This window comes from Tasmannia lanceolata, unplaced genomic scaffold (genome assembly GCF_043159265.1).
Source record: "Tasmannia lanceolata isolate RefF3 unplaced genomic scaffold, GAP_Taslan_0.1 ptg000016l, whole genome shotgun sequence".
NCBI classification, from domain to species: Eukaryota; Viridiplantae; Streptophyta; class Magnoliopsida; order Canellales; family Winteraceae; genus Tasmannia; species Tasmannia lanceolata.
In genome coordinates this window covers 7,191,980-7,209,219 of record NW_027518693.1, presented here as the reverse complement: position 1 = coordinate 7,209,219, position 17,240 = coordinate 7,191,980, and the positions used below count along the sequence as shown (strand labels likewise).

Here is a 17,240-nt window from a genome sequence, read left to right as displayed (position 1 = left end):
GTAAAAAATGAATTGGAATCAACCCGACCCCGACCCGATTTGAAGGTAAAAGCTCGACCCGAGTTGCACCCTAATTTATATTCATCTAGATTAATTCAATCAATTTTATGATGACTATCTTTGTATAAATCTTCTTTTTGTTACAAACTTACAATCAATAATAAAAGCATGATACAGAGCATGGTAAGACCAGTCCCCAATCACATGGTCAACAGCAATGGCCGATAAGATCATTAGAATGAAACTTAATCTCATTGTTACTACACTCCTTCAAACAAAATCTAACCTACCAACACTACAAGAAATCATATCTGCCAAATTTCATTGTGTTAAAAATATAGAAAAATTGTAAACTGAGCTTTGCGCTATGGAATCACACTTATCTTTGGAGTCGTTGAACCGTTTAAAGAATTGTCCAACCCAGATCTTGTGGAGGAAGAACCAAAAGCTCCTAAAGCCTCCAGAAAGAATTTCTTATTGGGGATAATGCCATCTTTATCCATATGCTTGAGCAATTTCTGTAGAAGCTCTTTCTTGTTGGCTTTAGTGTAGGCCTTATAAAGAAGTTTATAAGTTGACGCATCGGGCAACAAGCCATTGTTCGATGCATACTCCAAAAGAAGATCTGCCTCTTCTGGTAAACCATTTATGCAGTAAACATCAAGCATGGCTTTCAAAGTTGAAGCTGGTCTCTCCTTTCTAGAATTTATCATCTCATCAAATATTTCTCTGGCTCTCGAAACACAGTCACAATATCCATAAGTAGTAATGATACTCTCATATGTTACATAGCTAGGTTTATAGCCTAAATCAATCATCTTTCTATAAACCAATTCTGCCTTCTCTCTAAGTCTTGCTTTCCCATAGTTTATTATCATTGAGTTAAATGTAGGTAGTGTCGGCTTCTCCTTTGAGCGCAGCAAACTTTTGAATACTTGCTCCATTTTATCAAAAGCTTGTCTTTTCCCATATGAATCAATAAGCAAATTGAATGTGATAGCATCTGGTTTACACTGATTACTTTTCATTCGCGAAAGAACTAATTCCATTTCCCTCAGCATACCATTTTTGCCATATGCATCCATCACACCATTGTAAGTGTAAATATCAGGAGAAACAATGCTTGACTCAAGGTCTTTAAACAAGGCTTCAACTTGATTTGTATCCTTTGCTTGAGCATGTGCTCTCAAAAGAATGTTATAAGTTACAATGTTGGGCTTGCATCTTTCAATACCTTTCATCTTCTCGAAATATCCAATCGCTTTTTCCAAAGCCTTTGATTTGTCTCGGGAATGCAGATGTGCTGTAATCAGTGCATTGTAAACAGATGTGTCGGGCCGACACCCACTACTCCTCATCTCAGAGAAGAGCCACATGGCCATCCGTGTCTGTCCTTTCTTTCCCATCACTGATATCAACTTAGAATAGACACCATTATCTGCAATATACCAGCGTTGTTTCTGCATCCACCTGAATACCTGAAAGTAGCATATGTTAACTTTAGATCCCTCTAGGCGAAACATGTATATAACATCATATTCTTATAATAGTACTTTGTGGAATCTGCGTTGTTACTCATATTAAAAAGAATTTACATAGTATTTAGTTAGTATGGACAACCATCCATAATTTTTATGTTGCAGATACTCCAGTCAAGGCTACCAGTGGTGATGCACTCGATGCAAACCATTCCATGATTCCTGTGTGACCTGAGATAATTGTGTGTTTAGTGACCTTACTTCAGTGTGTTTGCTATATAGTGACTGATTAATAAGATAAATGAGAATCATATTCAAACGCGCCATCTAAGTCTATTTTGAAAGTAAAAAGTTCTTTATTTTTTCTTTTAATGAAGGTAATAATCTTTTTGTAGGGTGAATACTGAAAATTCTGGTTGAATGATTCAAACAGTAGGACTATTAAAAAAAAAAAAAATTCAAATAGAAGGCTTCATTATGCCACTATCGCGCACATTTCCTTGTTTAGGTTGATAAGATGGATCTGACCCTTGGTCACGACCGCAAGCATTGCGTCTTCAAAAAAATTTTTGTTAAGAGATATACCTGTTATCATATAAAATTAAAGTTTCATCGAGTTCACCAAGTCCATAATTTCATTACACCTCAGCTCATTTTTTCATTAACACCATCCACCATCTATCCATGACAAATTCCCCTGTATTTAATAATAAAGCAATTCCGCAAACCAAAGGGTAAGACACATACACAAGTGTCGCGTGTCGACATGGACACGGAGTGTCAGACACGACAAGCCAACATATAGAAACGGGGACATTGCTAAAACAGAAAGTATATATAATCATGATTTGTGGACACAGATTCGTGTGCTAAGTTTTGACAAAGATACGAGGTGTCTGACTTGACAACCCCTAAAAATCTAGAAATTGTGACACACAGTACATACATATAAAATTACCAATTACGATAATGATTTGCAACAATATAAATACGGTATTCATTTAACAAACTAATGAATCTTAGAATTAAGAAAACAAAAATAACTCTTCTTTAACTAGTGTAAACAAAAGTATATCAAATTGGAATTGAAATAAAGAGCAAAAATAAGAAAAACTTAGTATTTTTCTTCTCCTCAAGCAATGGTTGAATCCTTGTCCTCCTTCAAGCTTTGATGTCACCCTTGGATTGAATTTTGGACGGTTTGATCGAGCCTTGGTTGAGAGAAAGGAAAAGAACTTGAAAGAGAGCAAGAGAGTAAAGAGAGAGTAGAGAATGTAGAGAAAGCCTTCACTTCAATATATAGAGAGAGCACCCTTCTATTTTCAACACACAAGAAAAGACACAAATTTGGCAAGTTTCTTGTATTTTTGGCAACAACCACCTGTCTTTAGCAATTTTTCAACTTCCACCATCTGTTGGTAATGGCAAACTTCTTCTTTTTCTCTTCACTATTTCAGCAACTTTTGGTAACTTGGGCAACTTTTGTTGATTTTTTTCTTCTTCTCATACTTGGGAATGGTTGGGCTTTTCTTTTTTGCAACAAGACAAAAGAGCATGCATGTAATGCCAAATATATGATAAGGACTAATGATAGCAAGTGGGTCCCACGTTTCTATAATATATGGCTTGCATGGAATACAATACAAGCAAATATAAATTATTATTTTCAAATAAAATACGTGGGAATAGCTGCTGTGTTTGGATCATTCATATAATGCCAAAAATTATAAAGAATAGTAGGAATAGTAAGTGCAAGTGGGTCCCACATTGCTAATTCGGTCTTCCCTCGCCCCCCCTCCCCCCTTTTTTTTCTTTCACAGTAGCCATGCAACAAATATTAACCGACCCTCTCGGAATAGAATTTCAATTTGTTCTTTAAAGGAAAGCATGGGTCCCACTTTACATGCTTCCAAAATACTTAAGTGGGTGTGCCTCTTTAATTTATTTTCATGGTTTAATCTGGACCATTCATTTGATGATGGGCTACCATGCTATAATTCGAATTCTGCAACATTTATTGTCTTGCTCCACCTCTAATAGCTTCTAAAGATGAGTAATATACTATTCATAACCGGCATGCCCTTTGTGACAAACTGCTAGTTGGTTGCTAATTCCATCAATTTCTAAAATGAATAGCTACTTTCCATGAAAACCCATTTCTAAATTTTTCGATCATAGTGGACCCCACTTCTTAACCGAACATACATGTATGGCTTCATTCCCATTCCATACATGACATCATTCCCATCTCATCCTCTCTCTCTTTCCAATAGGAATCGTTAGTGGGCCCATCTTTAAAAAAAAAAATTGAACCCAACCATAGGATGATCAAACCGTCCAAATTGATGGCCACCAATGCATAATATCAGTGCAAGAGGCTGATGTATATCACATCCACCATAATCAAAACATTTATTGGTGGGCCCCTTCCTTCAAGATTGGTCGAACCCCACCTTGCAATTCATCCACCATTTTGTCAACATAGGTGGGGCCTACCATCACATGATTGATATTGGCACCACCATCTTACACCATGTAGTGATTCCACCATTAACAATGCCATAAGGGAAGACCGAATTAGCAATGTGGGACCCACTTGCACTTACTATTCTCACTATTCATTATAATTTTTGTCATTATATGAATGATCCAAACACAGCAGCTATTCCCACGTATTTTCTTTGAAAATAGTAATTTCTATTTGCTTGTATTATATTCCATGCAAGCCATATATTATAGAAACGTGGGACCCACTTGCTATCATTAGTCTTCATCATATATTTGGCATTACATGCATGCTCTTTTGTCTTGTTGCCAAAAAGAAAAGCCCAATCATTCCCACGTATGAGAAGAAAAAAATCAACAAAAGTTGCCCAAGTTAAAAAAAGAAGGTGAAAAGTTGTTGAAATAGTGAAGAGAAAAAGAAGAAGTTTGCCACTACCACCAAATGGTGGAAGTTGAAAAATTGCTAAGGACAAGTGGTTGTTGCTAAAAATACAAGAAACTTGCCAAATTTGTGTCTTTTCTTGGGTGTTGAAAATAGAAGGGTGCTCTCTCTATATATTGAAGTGAAGGCTTTCTCTACTCTCTCTTTACTCTCTTGTTCTTTCTTGTTCTCTTTCAAATTCTTTTCCTTTCTCTCAACCAAGGCTCGATCCAACCGTCCAAAATTCAATCCAAGGGTGACATCAAAGCTTGAAGAAGGACAATGATTCAACCATTGCTTGAGGAGAAGAAAAAGACTAAGTTTTTCTTATTTTTGCTCTTTATTTCAATTCCAATTTGATGTACTTTTGTTTCACACTAGTTAAAGAAGAGTTATTTTTGTTTTCTTTTTCCCTTTTCTAAGTTCTTGAATGGTGGTGCCTATGGAGTAACTAAACCCATCTACTTGGGGTTTAGATGAAGCCATGGGGAAAGAGAAAGATGATTAATTAAAATCAATGGCATAATATAACATCATATATAGGTGTTTATATTTGTTGGATCCCAATCACTCATGCCATTGGCTTTCCTCTTTCGTATGAGTAATTGCCGATAAACAAATATAATTTCTTATATAATCTATAAAATTGGGTCGTATATTTGATCAATCACTCATAGGCAATGACATCCATAGATCTTATTCTCCATTGACCTGATTTATCAAATACACTATCCAATGCAAAAATTGGTTTAATTGATTATCCATTCCAAACCCATGGTGGATTCTAACCCTAAGTAATCTTTTAATTTGAATTAAGGTTTCAATTAGAATTCTAATTACTTTTGCAATCAATCTCCAAAGTAATTTTTTCAAATCCAATTTTCCAATAACATAGGCTTTAGATTTTGGTTTTCTAATTAGGTTAGATAATTAATAGATTCCTTTATTGGTTCACTTTGCCTAAATATAAGGGTTAAATTTGTGATCGTTTTTTTATTGTTTTCAACCCGTGTCTATTTAGTTTATAAATTTAAAATATATTGTTGGATCCGAGGTTGTAGTCCACGAAAATCCTGAGTCCATTCCAGGCAACAATATATCAGAAGTTTATTTTCTAAGTAGTATAAGGGTAGAAATCACAATAAGTTCTTTCCTGAGTTCAACCCGTATTTACACGATCCGTGCACTTGCGATTATTTATAATATCACAAGTTCTTCCCTGAGTTCGACCCGTATTTACACGATCCGTGCATTTGCGGTTATTTATAATATCACAATCAAGTTTTTGGCGCCGTTGCCAGGGAAGAGTGCGATTACTTTAATTCTTATATTATTTTAAGTGATTTTTAGTTTTCTTTTTGTTTCAATTAGTTGTTTGTTTACTTTGGTTTTTGGTTACTCTTTTCCTAACTTGGCTATTTTCTGTGTATGAGTGCAGGTTGGGCACAACTCCGTCAATCGCTTGGAGAGAGTAATTCGATTAGAAACAGAGACAGACATTCAACCAATTCCAATCTCCATGGCGGAACCAAAACACTTTGCGATCATTTCTACCCTGCCCGAGCCGCGCAACCCTCATGCATTAAATTGCCAGCTGCTCAGGGCAATAATTTTGAGTTTTAAATTGCATTTTATTTCCTTGCTCCCCCATTTTCACGGGCTCCCATATGAGGATGCCTATTTATTTTTACGTGAGTTTGAGGAGGTTTGTGCTTTGATTAAACTGCAACAACTTTCTGATGATGTGGTCTATCACCTTCTCACTCAAGGAGGGAGCCAAAAAATGGCTCTATGGTTTGCTCACAAACTCCATCACCACTTGGGAGGGGTTCATGGTTGCGTTCCTTAAGAAGTTTTTCCCTTTACATAAAACAAACAAGCTAAAGAACAACATTTTACAATTTAAGCAAAAACCATTAAAGTCGTTTTCTAAATTTATGGAGAGATTCAAAGATCTACTCCAAGAGTGCCCTCATCATAGTCTTGATTTGTGGCACTTGTGCCAAATAGTATATGAGGGCATTGATTTCCAAACCAAACAACTTTTAGAGTCCATGTGCTCTACAAGGTTCACATCTTTTACAGATGAGAACCTTGCTTGGAGTTTCTTGCTCGATTTGGCTGAGAAAACACGTGAGTGAGAATCCACTCAAGAAAGCGAGAGGGTCACCTCAAGCAAGGGATTCTTTATTGAGGGTACTGTGGCCAAGGAGGCCCAATTAGATAGCCTAATCAAGAGGCTTGAGGCTATAGTTGTAAAATGACCGTCACAGGTCAATCACATCGCACATGGTGTCCCCATGTGTAATTAGTGCCAAGCCACAGACTATGTCAAGGATGAATGCCCAAATGTTTCAAAGTTTGGTAATTCTAATGAAAATGTGAGTGCAATGTTTTCCAATGATCCATATAGTGGTACTTACAATTTGGGATGGAGAAATCATCCCAATATCTCTTGGAGCCAAGGGGGGCTACCAAGGTGGGCTAACCAATTTCCAAGGCCAAGGCCAATTCAGCCAACCTAGGCCCACTTTCACTTCCCCTTATGTTCGGCCACCCCCTCCACCTCCTACTTTTCAAAATCCGATTTTAAATAATGTTCCAAATCAGCAACCTCCGGATTTTCAAAAACAAGGGGAGTCGGCCCGGATAGCTTCCTTAGAGAAAACTGTGGAACTTCTCATGAGTACCTTCATGACGAGCCAACATAACATGGAGAAACAAATTTCTCAACTTGCTACGGTTTTGCATGAGAGGAAAAAGGGGAAGATACCAAGCCAACCCATTCCTAACCCAAGGAATGTGCCCTTGAATGTGAATCAACAACAACTGCCTAATCAGCTGAATTCCATTCAACCAGTTGTAGCACAGCAGGAGCCCTCCTATCACTGCAATGTTGTATTTGCCTTAAGAAGTGGCAGAGAATATCAAAGGGAAGAGGTCAGATCCGAACCTTCTCAAGATGCTCAAGAACCTCCAATTAAGGTAAGGAATGAGTCCTCCTCCACTGGTTCAGAAGAAGAGCCCGAACAGGTAAGTACAGAGCAGGCAGTTTCTCCACCTGAAGAAGAATATGTGCCCAAGGCTCATTTTCCAAGGAGATTTGCTAATAATAAAGAGGCTGCTACGGAGAAAATTTTAAATATGTTTAAACAAGTGCACATTAATATTCCATTGTTAGATGCGATTTCCCAATGCCCGACTTATGCCAAAGTTTTAAAAGACTTGTGCACTCAAAAGTGCAAGTCTAATGTACCCAAGAAGGCATTCTTGGCTGCAAACATTAGTTTCATCTTGTCTCAACAGATGGTGGCTAATTACGAGGACTCGGGATGTCCGACCATTGCATGCACTATTGAAAATACTCATATTAATCATGCTCTTTTAGATTTAGGGGCAGTGTGAATTTATTACCTTTTTCTGTTTTTATACAATTAGGATCAGGAGACCTCAAACCCACCACCGTTCTTCAGTTGGCGGATAGATCAGTGAAGAAACCCAAAGGGATGGTTGATGATGTCCTAGTTAAAGTAGGAGAGTTCTTATTTCCTGTGGATTTCATTGTGCTAGAAACTGAGCCCGTTGCTAATATTAAGGATCAAATTCTTATCATTCTTGGTAAGCCTTTCCTTGCTACTAGCAACGCCTTAATTAATTGCAGACATGGCTTAATGAAATTAACTTTTGGAAATGCTTCCATGGACTTTAATGTTTTTAGATTAGGTAAGCAACCTAATTTTCAAGAAGAAATTAATATGTTGCACTCCTCTTCTGAGACTAACTGTGAAAATATTTTGGATGCAGGATTTGATGTATGGATGAAGAATGCTTGGAGGATGCAAGAGATATAAGGGACTCCTTTTCTGATGACCTTAGCATCCAACAAATAGAATTTGGAGGATCCCTATCTCTGCCCCTTCCCATGCCACCATACAAAAAGGCCCCACAGTTAAATTTGCAGCCTTTGCATTCAAATTTAAGAAAAACATGTTTGGGTAAAAATTGTACATCTCCTGTGAAAATCAAAACGGACTTAAACTCGACCGAAGAGGAAGAGTTAATTAATTTTTTAAAAGCAAATAAGAAATCTACTTGGAAGGACAAGTTTCATTTACTAAGATTGAAGTCCTTTGTTGAGTTACCAAAATCGAATTTGAAAGAGGTCATGGATCTCCATGCGCCTCTCTATTCGAATTCTTCTTAAAATCCTAAGGTGTGCCCCTCTCTCTTTGTCATTGTCCTTATTTTTCTTTCTATTTTTCAATGCATTGAGAACAATGCATAATTCAAGTATGGGGGGCTAGTCTTTTGGAAACTTTTCTTTTGTGAGTCTTTTCTATAGTTTAAAGTATGATATTTATCTTTTTTTATTTTTGGTATTTTCTTAAGATAGAAATAACTAGCTATTTTTAGAAAGAAATTTGTTTTCTTGTTTTAAGAAAGGAAATCAATCTATATTTTAATTTTGGAATTCGAGAAACTAAAAAGAATACTTTCTACTTATAGGTTAGATTTCTTTTGGAATCTTGTTTATAAAAGATTTGATTAGGAAATAGAAATAGAAAGTTGGCTTTTATATGGTATAGTGAAAAAAGAAGGAAATGTGGAAAAGAAAAAAAAAGGAAAGTACTTTTTGATCTAGTCTTGACTTGTAGCCTTTTTGACTCGAGCAAGTAAGTCCGAGGGGTGTTCTACACCTAGTTCCTTAAAGCTATCTAGTTTGAAAGTAATTGACCAAAAGCTCGTTTCATGGGTCAATTAGAAAGCTTAATAAGTCAAAGCATTGCACATGATCAAAAGTAAGATTGAACTCATATGCATCAATGTCTTTAATATATGCAAAATTCGAAAGATTAGTCTGACACTACTTAGTAACCTGGGTGTCTAGTGCATGCCCTGCATGTCATTCACGTCAAAGGCAGTAGATGATCAAAATTGAGTTTCAATTTTTAGAAATAACTGGAAAGTGGAAAGAAAGGTGGAACCATATAATTGTTCAATTTTCTATCAAATTTCTGATTCAAATTCTTTTGTGACTAAGATGACACTAGAATCTTATCTATGGTCTGGACAAAGGTGTGAAAATATAAAGGAGGATTCCTTAATTAAGATATGAGTCAAATTTCCCAACTTAGGATGAGATGACAAAATTCAAGTATGGGGGTGCTGTTCTATTTTGAGTAAATTATCAAAGCAAATGGATTGAAAATATTTGGCTTTATTCAATATTGAGGATTTGTAAAAGAAATTTTTATTTTTGGAATTTTGTGTGTGTATATTCACTGCAAACACTCACGAGACACAACTCGTCCACTAGGATAACCTAGGGGTTTAAAGGCTTGTTGCACGTGCTAAGTGCAATCGTGATTCCTACAAAAGTGAATTAGGATTTTTTTATTGTTTAGTTTTTGTTTTTATTTATTTTCTTTTTGTTTGCTCGAGGACAAGTAAAGCTTAAGTATGGGGGAATCTGATAAGCACATATGTGTGAATTGTAGATAGAAAAATCATGTATATTCTATATTTAGAGCGGTGCTACTAAGGTATTTTGTGTGTTTTTGGTATTTCAGGGCTATTTCCTGAAAAATAGAGTTATGGAGAGGAAATTTCAAAGAAAAAAATAAAAGTTTGAAAATTCTTGGCCAAATCCGAGTGTGTGATACAACCACTAGCCGAGATCAAGGGGCAAGATCATCTCAAGTTATTTACATCCATATCTCTCTTAGATTTTCACACTTGAAAGATTAGATTGAAGATCAGGGGCTGATTGTGGGTGTACCGATTTGATGGCTCGGATCAGCTTGTGGGAATGATTTATAGGACACATCCCATTTATCTTGTGGCCCAATCAAGTGAACGGTTTGGATTAGCCCCATGATGCCCAGCTCTCACACTCTCTCTCTCTCTCTCTCTCTCTCTCTCTCTCTCTCTCTCTTATTTTCAAAGTGGGGCCCATGAGTAGCTAACAAAATGGTCTCAGATCAACCTATGGAAATCAATTATGGGCATTGTTAATGGTGGAATCACTACATGGTGTAAGATGGTGGTGCCAATATCAATCATATGATGGTAGGCCCCACATATGTTAACAGAATGGTGGACGAATTGCAAAGTGGGGTTCGACCAATCTTGAAGGAAGGGGCCCACCAATAAATGTTTTGATTATGGTGGATGTGATATACATCAGCCCCTGATCTTCAATCTAATCTTTCAAGTGTGAAAATCCAAGGGAGATACGGGTGCAAATAACAATTTCAATCCAATAGTGTCAAACTTTCGGTTCTATAAATTGAGATGATCTTGCCCCTTGATCTCGGCTAGTGGTTGCATCACACACTCAGATTTGGCCAAGAACTTCCAATCTTTGATTTTTTTTCTTTGAAATTTCCTCTCCTTAGCTCTATTTTCCGTAAAAATCCAGAAATAGCCCTGAAACACCAAAAACACACAAAATACCTTAATAACACCGCTCTAAATATAGAAAATACATGATTTTTCTACCTACAATTCACACATATATGTGCTCATCAGGGTACAGAAATGACAAACCAGCCCATAGAGTTTATATTAATATTATTGCCTCTGTTATAGCTTGGGCCAGGTGCTTGCCCCCGTTCCAGTTTGTTTTTGCCTTCGACTTATGAGAAGGTTGGCGAGTTTTGTGTTTGGAAGGGGAAATCAGACCCAAGGTGGTGCAAAAATGGAGCCCTCCCCCTCCGAGTTGGTTAAAGTTTAACTTTGATGGCTCGAGTATTGGAAATCCGGGCCCGGTGGGTATTGGTGGGCTGTTTCGTAATTCCAGTGGGGAGACTCTATGGGCATTCTCTGGTCCGCTGGGGGTATGTGATTCCAGTGAAGATGAGGTTAGAGCGGTTTTTGAAGGTATTAAAAAAATTGCTAGTGAGGTATTGGATAATACTATTGTGGAAGGTGATTCTTTGAATGTGGTTAGATGGCTTCGAGGGTCCGCGGTGCCGCCTTGGAGATTCTGGTCTTTCTTTGATGAGATCCATGACATTGTTGAGGGCTCATCCATTGCTTTTGCTCATGTTCGTAGATCGGCTAATGGCGAGGTGGATTCTTTAGCTAGAGATGGTGTTGTCAGAGCGGGTTTGGAGTTTTTTTATTATCTGCCCGCTTGAGGCTCTTTGTATTTTTGTGTTTCTTGTTTTCCCTTCTTGTTCTCCTCTGGGTGACCTTCTTGGTCTTCCCTTTTCTTTTTATATATTTATTGATTACCTTTTCAAAAAAAAAAAAAAGTAAGATTATTGGAATCCATGTAAAGGGAAAATAAGAGTCCTTGTAATAGGGGAGTAGCCTAATTATAGGGGTTTGAGTTACCCAATATCATGTGGCACTAGCACCTATTTATTGGGATTTTACAAACAATAACAAGTAGGGACTAGGTTTTTACTTTTTACTCCTACTTTCTTCAAATTTCGTGGGAATCACTTTGCCTATAAATGTAAAGTCTATGACCTTATTTCACATGCATGAATAAATAAAATTTGAAGTTTTGAGCTCCCAAGCTTGGTGTGATACCTTGCCTAGGAGAAGTCTCCCATTGGGAGCTCCCCTTTTTAGTTCTCTCTTGATCTCTCTGATAGTCTGACCATCCTCCTCTCTTTGTTTCTTCATTTTCTTTGAAGCCTATACTCCCATCCAAGCCCAAAGATCACCTTACACTGCCTTCTCAACCTACTACCACCATATCTAGCCTACCATTTCCCTTCAAAACCTTAACCCTTTATCCCTTTACATCCCACGGTAATCATTCCCATCCCTTTAACCTTCGAACAGGCCTCCATATAACCCTAACCATGAAACTTAGGCCTGCATTTAAATTATAAAACCCTTACCAACCATACAGTCATCATTCACCCTGAAATCTAACCATTGATTCCACCTGAATCCAGTCCTAAACTCTATATCGAATTTACCCAGCCCTACACATCTGCAGAAATCTGTCGAAACCCTTATCATGTGGATTAAAATTTCAGTTACAGACTTTTATCTGTTACAGATATTTGTCTGCAACAGTCCTTGACCTGTACCCATTTAAATTATATTTTTCAGACCAGAATCATTACTGGAACCTGCCATAAACCCACTAGAAACCCCCTATAAACTCATTATTACCTTTAAAATTTCAGAACTGAATTTCTTTCAGTCTGAAATACTTTCCCGGAATTTATTTGCATCGCAACAGTCCACTGCCGTGGACAGTTTATCATCTGATCCTGCATCTGTTTGTTGGCATATTACCTTTACCCATAAATCATTCCCTTTGTATCAAACCAATTATATACTAAAAACTGACTGTTACAATCCACCTTTTATCTGTTGCAGTTACTATTTTTTTCTGTGTCAAGCAGTTGCATATTATTTTCCTATCATGCCCTTGCCCATACTAATCTAAACCTTCCTTCTTTCTTTTCTTTGAACCTATTTACCTATAGCCTTGATAGTCTTACTTACCGTCTCACCCTATTTGATTTCAGTTTGTTATCTATTCTTTCCTCGATAGTCTTCTACTATTGGTAGTCCTGCGTTAATTGGTATCAGACCCTAGGTTCTCACATGGTTACAACGGTAGGATGCACCAACACTGCGAGATTTCCATTCAAGAGACATACGATGCCATCGCTAATTTGTCAACTTGAGTCACCAATCTTGAGTTGCGACTAAGAAGAAATGCTTCAGTCAAGAAAGTGGTTCGATTGACAAGCCTTTCAAAGTGGGTTTGAAACTCTCGAAAGTAATATGTTTGGCAAAGTAACCCAATGCCCCAGCAGAATCCTCAAATTCTATCAGTCCAAACCGAGTACAAAGTGCCTTTGTAAATTCATCCCACCTCAATATTCACGTGGGTTTCTTCATCCAATCAACTGGATTGCCTCTTTTACAAGATGTAACGAATCTATGACAACTGTTTGGATGTTTAATCCCTCATTATTATCTGGTGTTAATAAGGCAACAATTGACCATAAATTCAGTTGTGCTGATAAATTTTGATGCATCATTAGAAGATCAAAATCAGATAATTTTTTAAGCAGTTTCTAGATAGCTCGACCTTGTAATCCACAAGTCTCTTGCAGCCTTTTAACACAAGCCTCTAACTTTGGGAATATAGTATCGCCTGCCATCATCCAAGTAAAGGCTCTGATACCAAATTGATAAGAATAACAAATTCTAAAACAAAATTTCAACAGTTGAATAGATAAAATGCTTGAAGGAGGAAACATCCAACTGTCTTAATATGAATACAGAAAAAAGAAATAAAGATTCTCCGGTTTAGAGTTAGACCCTCACAATAGACATAAATGGAAATATTAAAACAACAAATACCCTCCTCTGCCTGTCAATAGATAACAACAACTAGCCAATAACTACCATAAGATGAACTATGCACCAATCACACCAATAACTTCCAACAATGGCAGCAACAACTACCATATGAACATTGTGGTTATGGCAAAAACTTAAGGGCCCTTTTAGTTTTAGATTGTGACAACCGATTGTAAGTCACAATCGGATGTCGTAATCTAAAACGAACAGGGCCTAGAAATATGCACTGGAAATTTGTAAAGATTGATCAAAACAAACCAAATATCAAGGGAAAGAACCAGCAAGGAGAACGAGAAACCAAGCCATTGCGTGCATAATGCATTGAGTTCATAATGCAGAGAGGACCATAACCTAAAGAATGCAATCCGGTGGATAAACGTTAAATATTGTTAACTCCCAAAACCAAAAACACACTCTTGTGTTTGGATTGTTAACAGGTCATCGTTGTGGGCTGTTTAGCACCTCAAATTTATAACACCAATGTGGTCATGGCAAAAGCTTTAGAAATATCCATGGGAATTTGTAAAGATCGATCACAACGAAGCAAATATCAAGGGAAAGAGCCAGTAAGAATAATGTGAAACCAAGTTCAAGGCATTGAGTTCTATATGCAAAGAAGACCATAACCTAAAGAATGCACTCACATCGAATTTTCAATGTGATTGCATTCTTTAGGTTGATCAAAATGTTCAATGTAATTTATACAAATAATATAATCCAAATGCAAAATGATCAGCAAATAATAACATAGATGTCGAAGTATAAATGATTAAATAACACTAACTCTAACAGCTTAAGCTTTTGGAGTAATTAGTTGTTTCACAATAGAGTACTCTTATTGACAGTAATAAATCACATCAAGAATTTAAAACAAGGAACAAAACCCAACAATCAAACACTTTGGATAAGTAGAACACTAAATACTAAAACACTCAAAATAACTGGTTTTAAAAAACATTTATATTTTAGAAAGAAAGAGAATGGAAAACCAATTACCTCAAGGCATTGAAGCCACCTATCTCTTTTACCAAGCTCTTCAAAAAGAATAAAACAGTGTTCAGTTCTAATGAGCTTCACATACTTATTCAACGTGGGTACCAATTGTTTTTCCTCGCCCGAACTCCTCAACAGAATCCGAACAAAATCTTCAGCCTCTGACCTATCAGTCTTAAAAGCAGCTTTCTTCTTTGGACGACTCGATATACATCTGATTTTGTTAATGGGTTTCTGTAGAAAACCTTCAGAAAGCCAGGATTTCGAGGGTTTGAACCTGAAAGGGGAAAATATAACTGGAGAGGGGAGTTGGAGAGAAAGTGGTGATGTATTTGGGGGCATTTTTGGCGAGTTTTGCTAGATTTGGAGAGTGGGTCGTGCGATTTTTCACGAAATGGGGTGAAGATTTGAAGGTAGGGGGACGGATTTAGCAGAAATCCATGCCTTGGGGTGTAGACAAAGGGGCAGAAGTGGGCAGTGATAAATCGACTCCCCAAATGGATAAATTGACTCCCCATGTGTCTCTCTCTCTCCTCTAGGTTAGAGAGAGGAGACAGAGAGACACATGGGGAGTCGAAATCACTCTTGATTGTGTAGGTGGGTCCACATGTGATCAATCTTAGGCTCTTAGTAGTCGAACTTGTGGGCCCAGCTTAAAATATCAACAGCCCCAAAAACAACAGCTTTGTCAGTCACCTTCTCTTTCAATACAGATAGACCCATAGATGCGTGCACTTTTAATCAATCTAAGCCATCCACCTGGTGCTTGGTGGGGGACCAGTTTTGAGGTCCAATGCTAAAGCAGAGATCCCACATTGGAGAACTGAAAGAGATGTGGATTGGCTTATAAGGGCTTGGCACCATCGGCTAGCTTTTAAGGGTGAGTTCCACCTGGGTCTCAACAAGTGATATCATGTAGTGTTAGCGCGGAGAAGAGGATTGTTGGGGTTCCTTGTGACGACAAAGATCCTACATCGGAAAAGGTGAGAGATGTGAATGGGTTGATAAGGGCTTGGCCACCCTCCCCTCAATGGCTAGCTTTTAAGAGTGAGTTTTACCCGGGTCACAACAAGAAGATTATCCATTGTGAATGTTTTCAAAGTTGTTGCATATCCAATGTGGGATCATCCACAATCAATCTGAGCACAGGTGCTGGGGATGAAATTCCCTACGTGCCCAACATGTGGCTGGGCCTTGTAGGGGTGCAGCTTGGGTCGGGTTGGGTTGGATTGAGCTTAATCAACTGGAACCGAGCATGATTTTATGGTAAAAATTCAACCCGAATTCCCAAAATTCGACACCCTAAAGGCCTTGTAGCCCTACCCTTAGATGTACTCGCAAGTGGCAGTCTTGGCCGTACCGTCCTTCCTAGGTACCCTTAAATCACTTTCCTTTAATTATGGTTATTTAAAGGGTGGCCACCAAGGCAACAATCTACGTTCAAGTACCCTCGGTGAGAAGTTAAATTGTAGCTTTGGACAGCCATATGTCCATCTGGACGTGGGGAAAACCATTACAGGGTAATCCTATGCCCTTGATTTATCAAACCTCGTTTAAAGTTCTAGGAGAAAAGATTAGGCCTGTTCATTTTGGATTACGAGTGCAAAACTAATTATTAGACTCAAAATTAATTCTCATAATCCAAAACTAACTAACGCCTGATTTTTGCACCTTTTCATCTTAGGCAATGGTAGTGCGTCTGACTCCAGATCAGAAGGTTGCGTGTTCGATTCACGTCGGGTTCAAAGCCGGCCCAAAAATAAAACAGTTTTATCCTACAATGTTTATTTTTTTGGTCTTTGAAATAAATGCCTAAATGAAGTTTTTTCCACCCTCCATGTCCAACAACAAAAAATATACATCAGTGGATGTTACAACAAAAAATATACGAGCTTTTTTAATTATTCACGATTTTTAGTTTACAACGGGATATTAAAGTTAGCCTATGGATCTTGCCCCTTGGCACTTCTCCATCTATCCAGGGGTGCAACTAGGGTCGATTTTTAGGAATTCAGGTTAAGCTTTTACCATAAATTGGGTCAGGTTCAGATTGATTCCAATTCATTTTTTAGCAAAAGTTCAACCCGAGCCGACCTAACTAAAATTGCACCCCTGATCTAGGGAAATTATATATTCACCTGCGTTGTTTAACTTGGGACAGCCCTCTCTACTGTAAATGTGTAGTCATAAATACACTAGAGGTCCCGAGTAAAAAAAGGTGGCCTGTATATCACTTTCCCTAATCTATCCTCCATCTTCCCAATTCGATGGCCTCTCCGGATATAACTAGTATTTACCCTTATTTGCAAATAAGCTCATTTTAATTTAATCTTAGGGCCCGTTTGGATACCTCATGCATTTGTATTTTGATTTGGATTTTAGTTTTTGATACAAAACACATCAATAATCTTCATGATCATGTTTTAAGAGAGAGAGTGAGGGAGGGAGGGATGTGTCGATGAAGCCGGAGCAACGTCGAGGAGCAGCGATGGTGA

At 37.7% G+C, this 17,240-nt stretch overlaps 1 protein-coding gene across 1 annotated transcript; it reads right to left on the bottom strand.

The window, feature by feature from the left end:
* Window positions 1–205: 205 nt before the first annotated feature.
* Window positions 206–15,295, bottom strand: EMB2453 (Tetratricopeptide repeat (TPR)-like superfamily protein). Its single transcript, XM_077357178.1, has 2 exons — window positions 14,749–15,295; window positions 206–1,478 (listed from the first exon to the last, which is right to left on the bottom strand). Exons 1-2 carry the CDS (start codon window positions 15,085–15,087, stop codon window positions 366–368), a joined length of 1,452 nt encoding a protein of 483 aa, XP_077213293.1. The 5' UTR covers window positions 15,088–15,295; the 3' UTR covers window positions 206–365.
* Window positions 15,296–17,240: the final 1,945 nt, after the last annotated feature.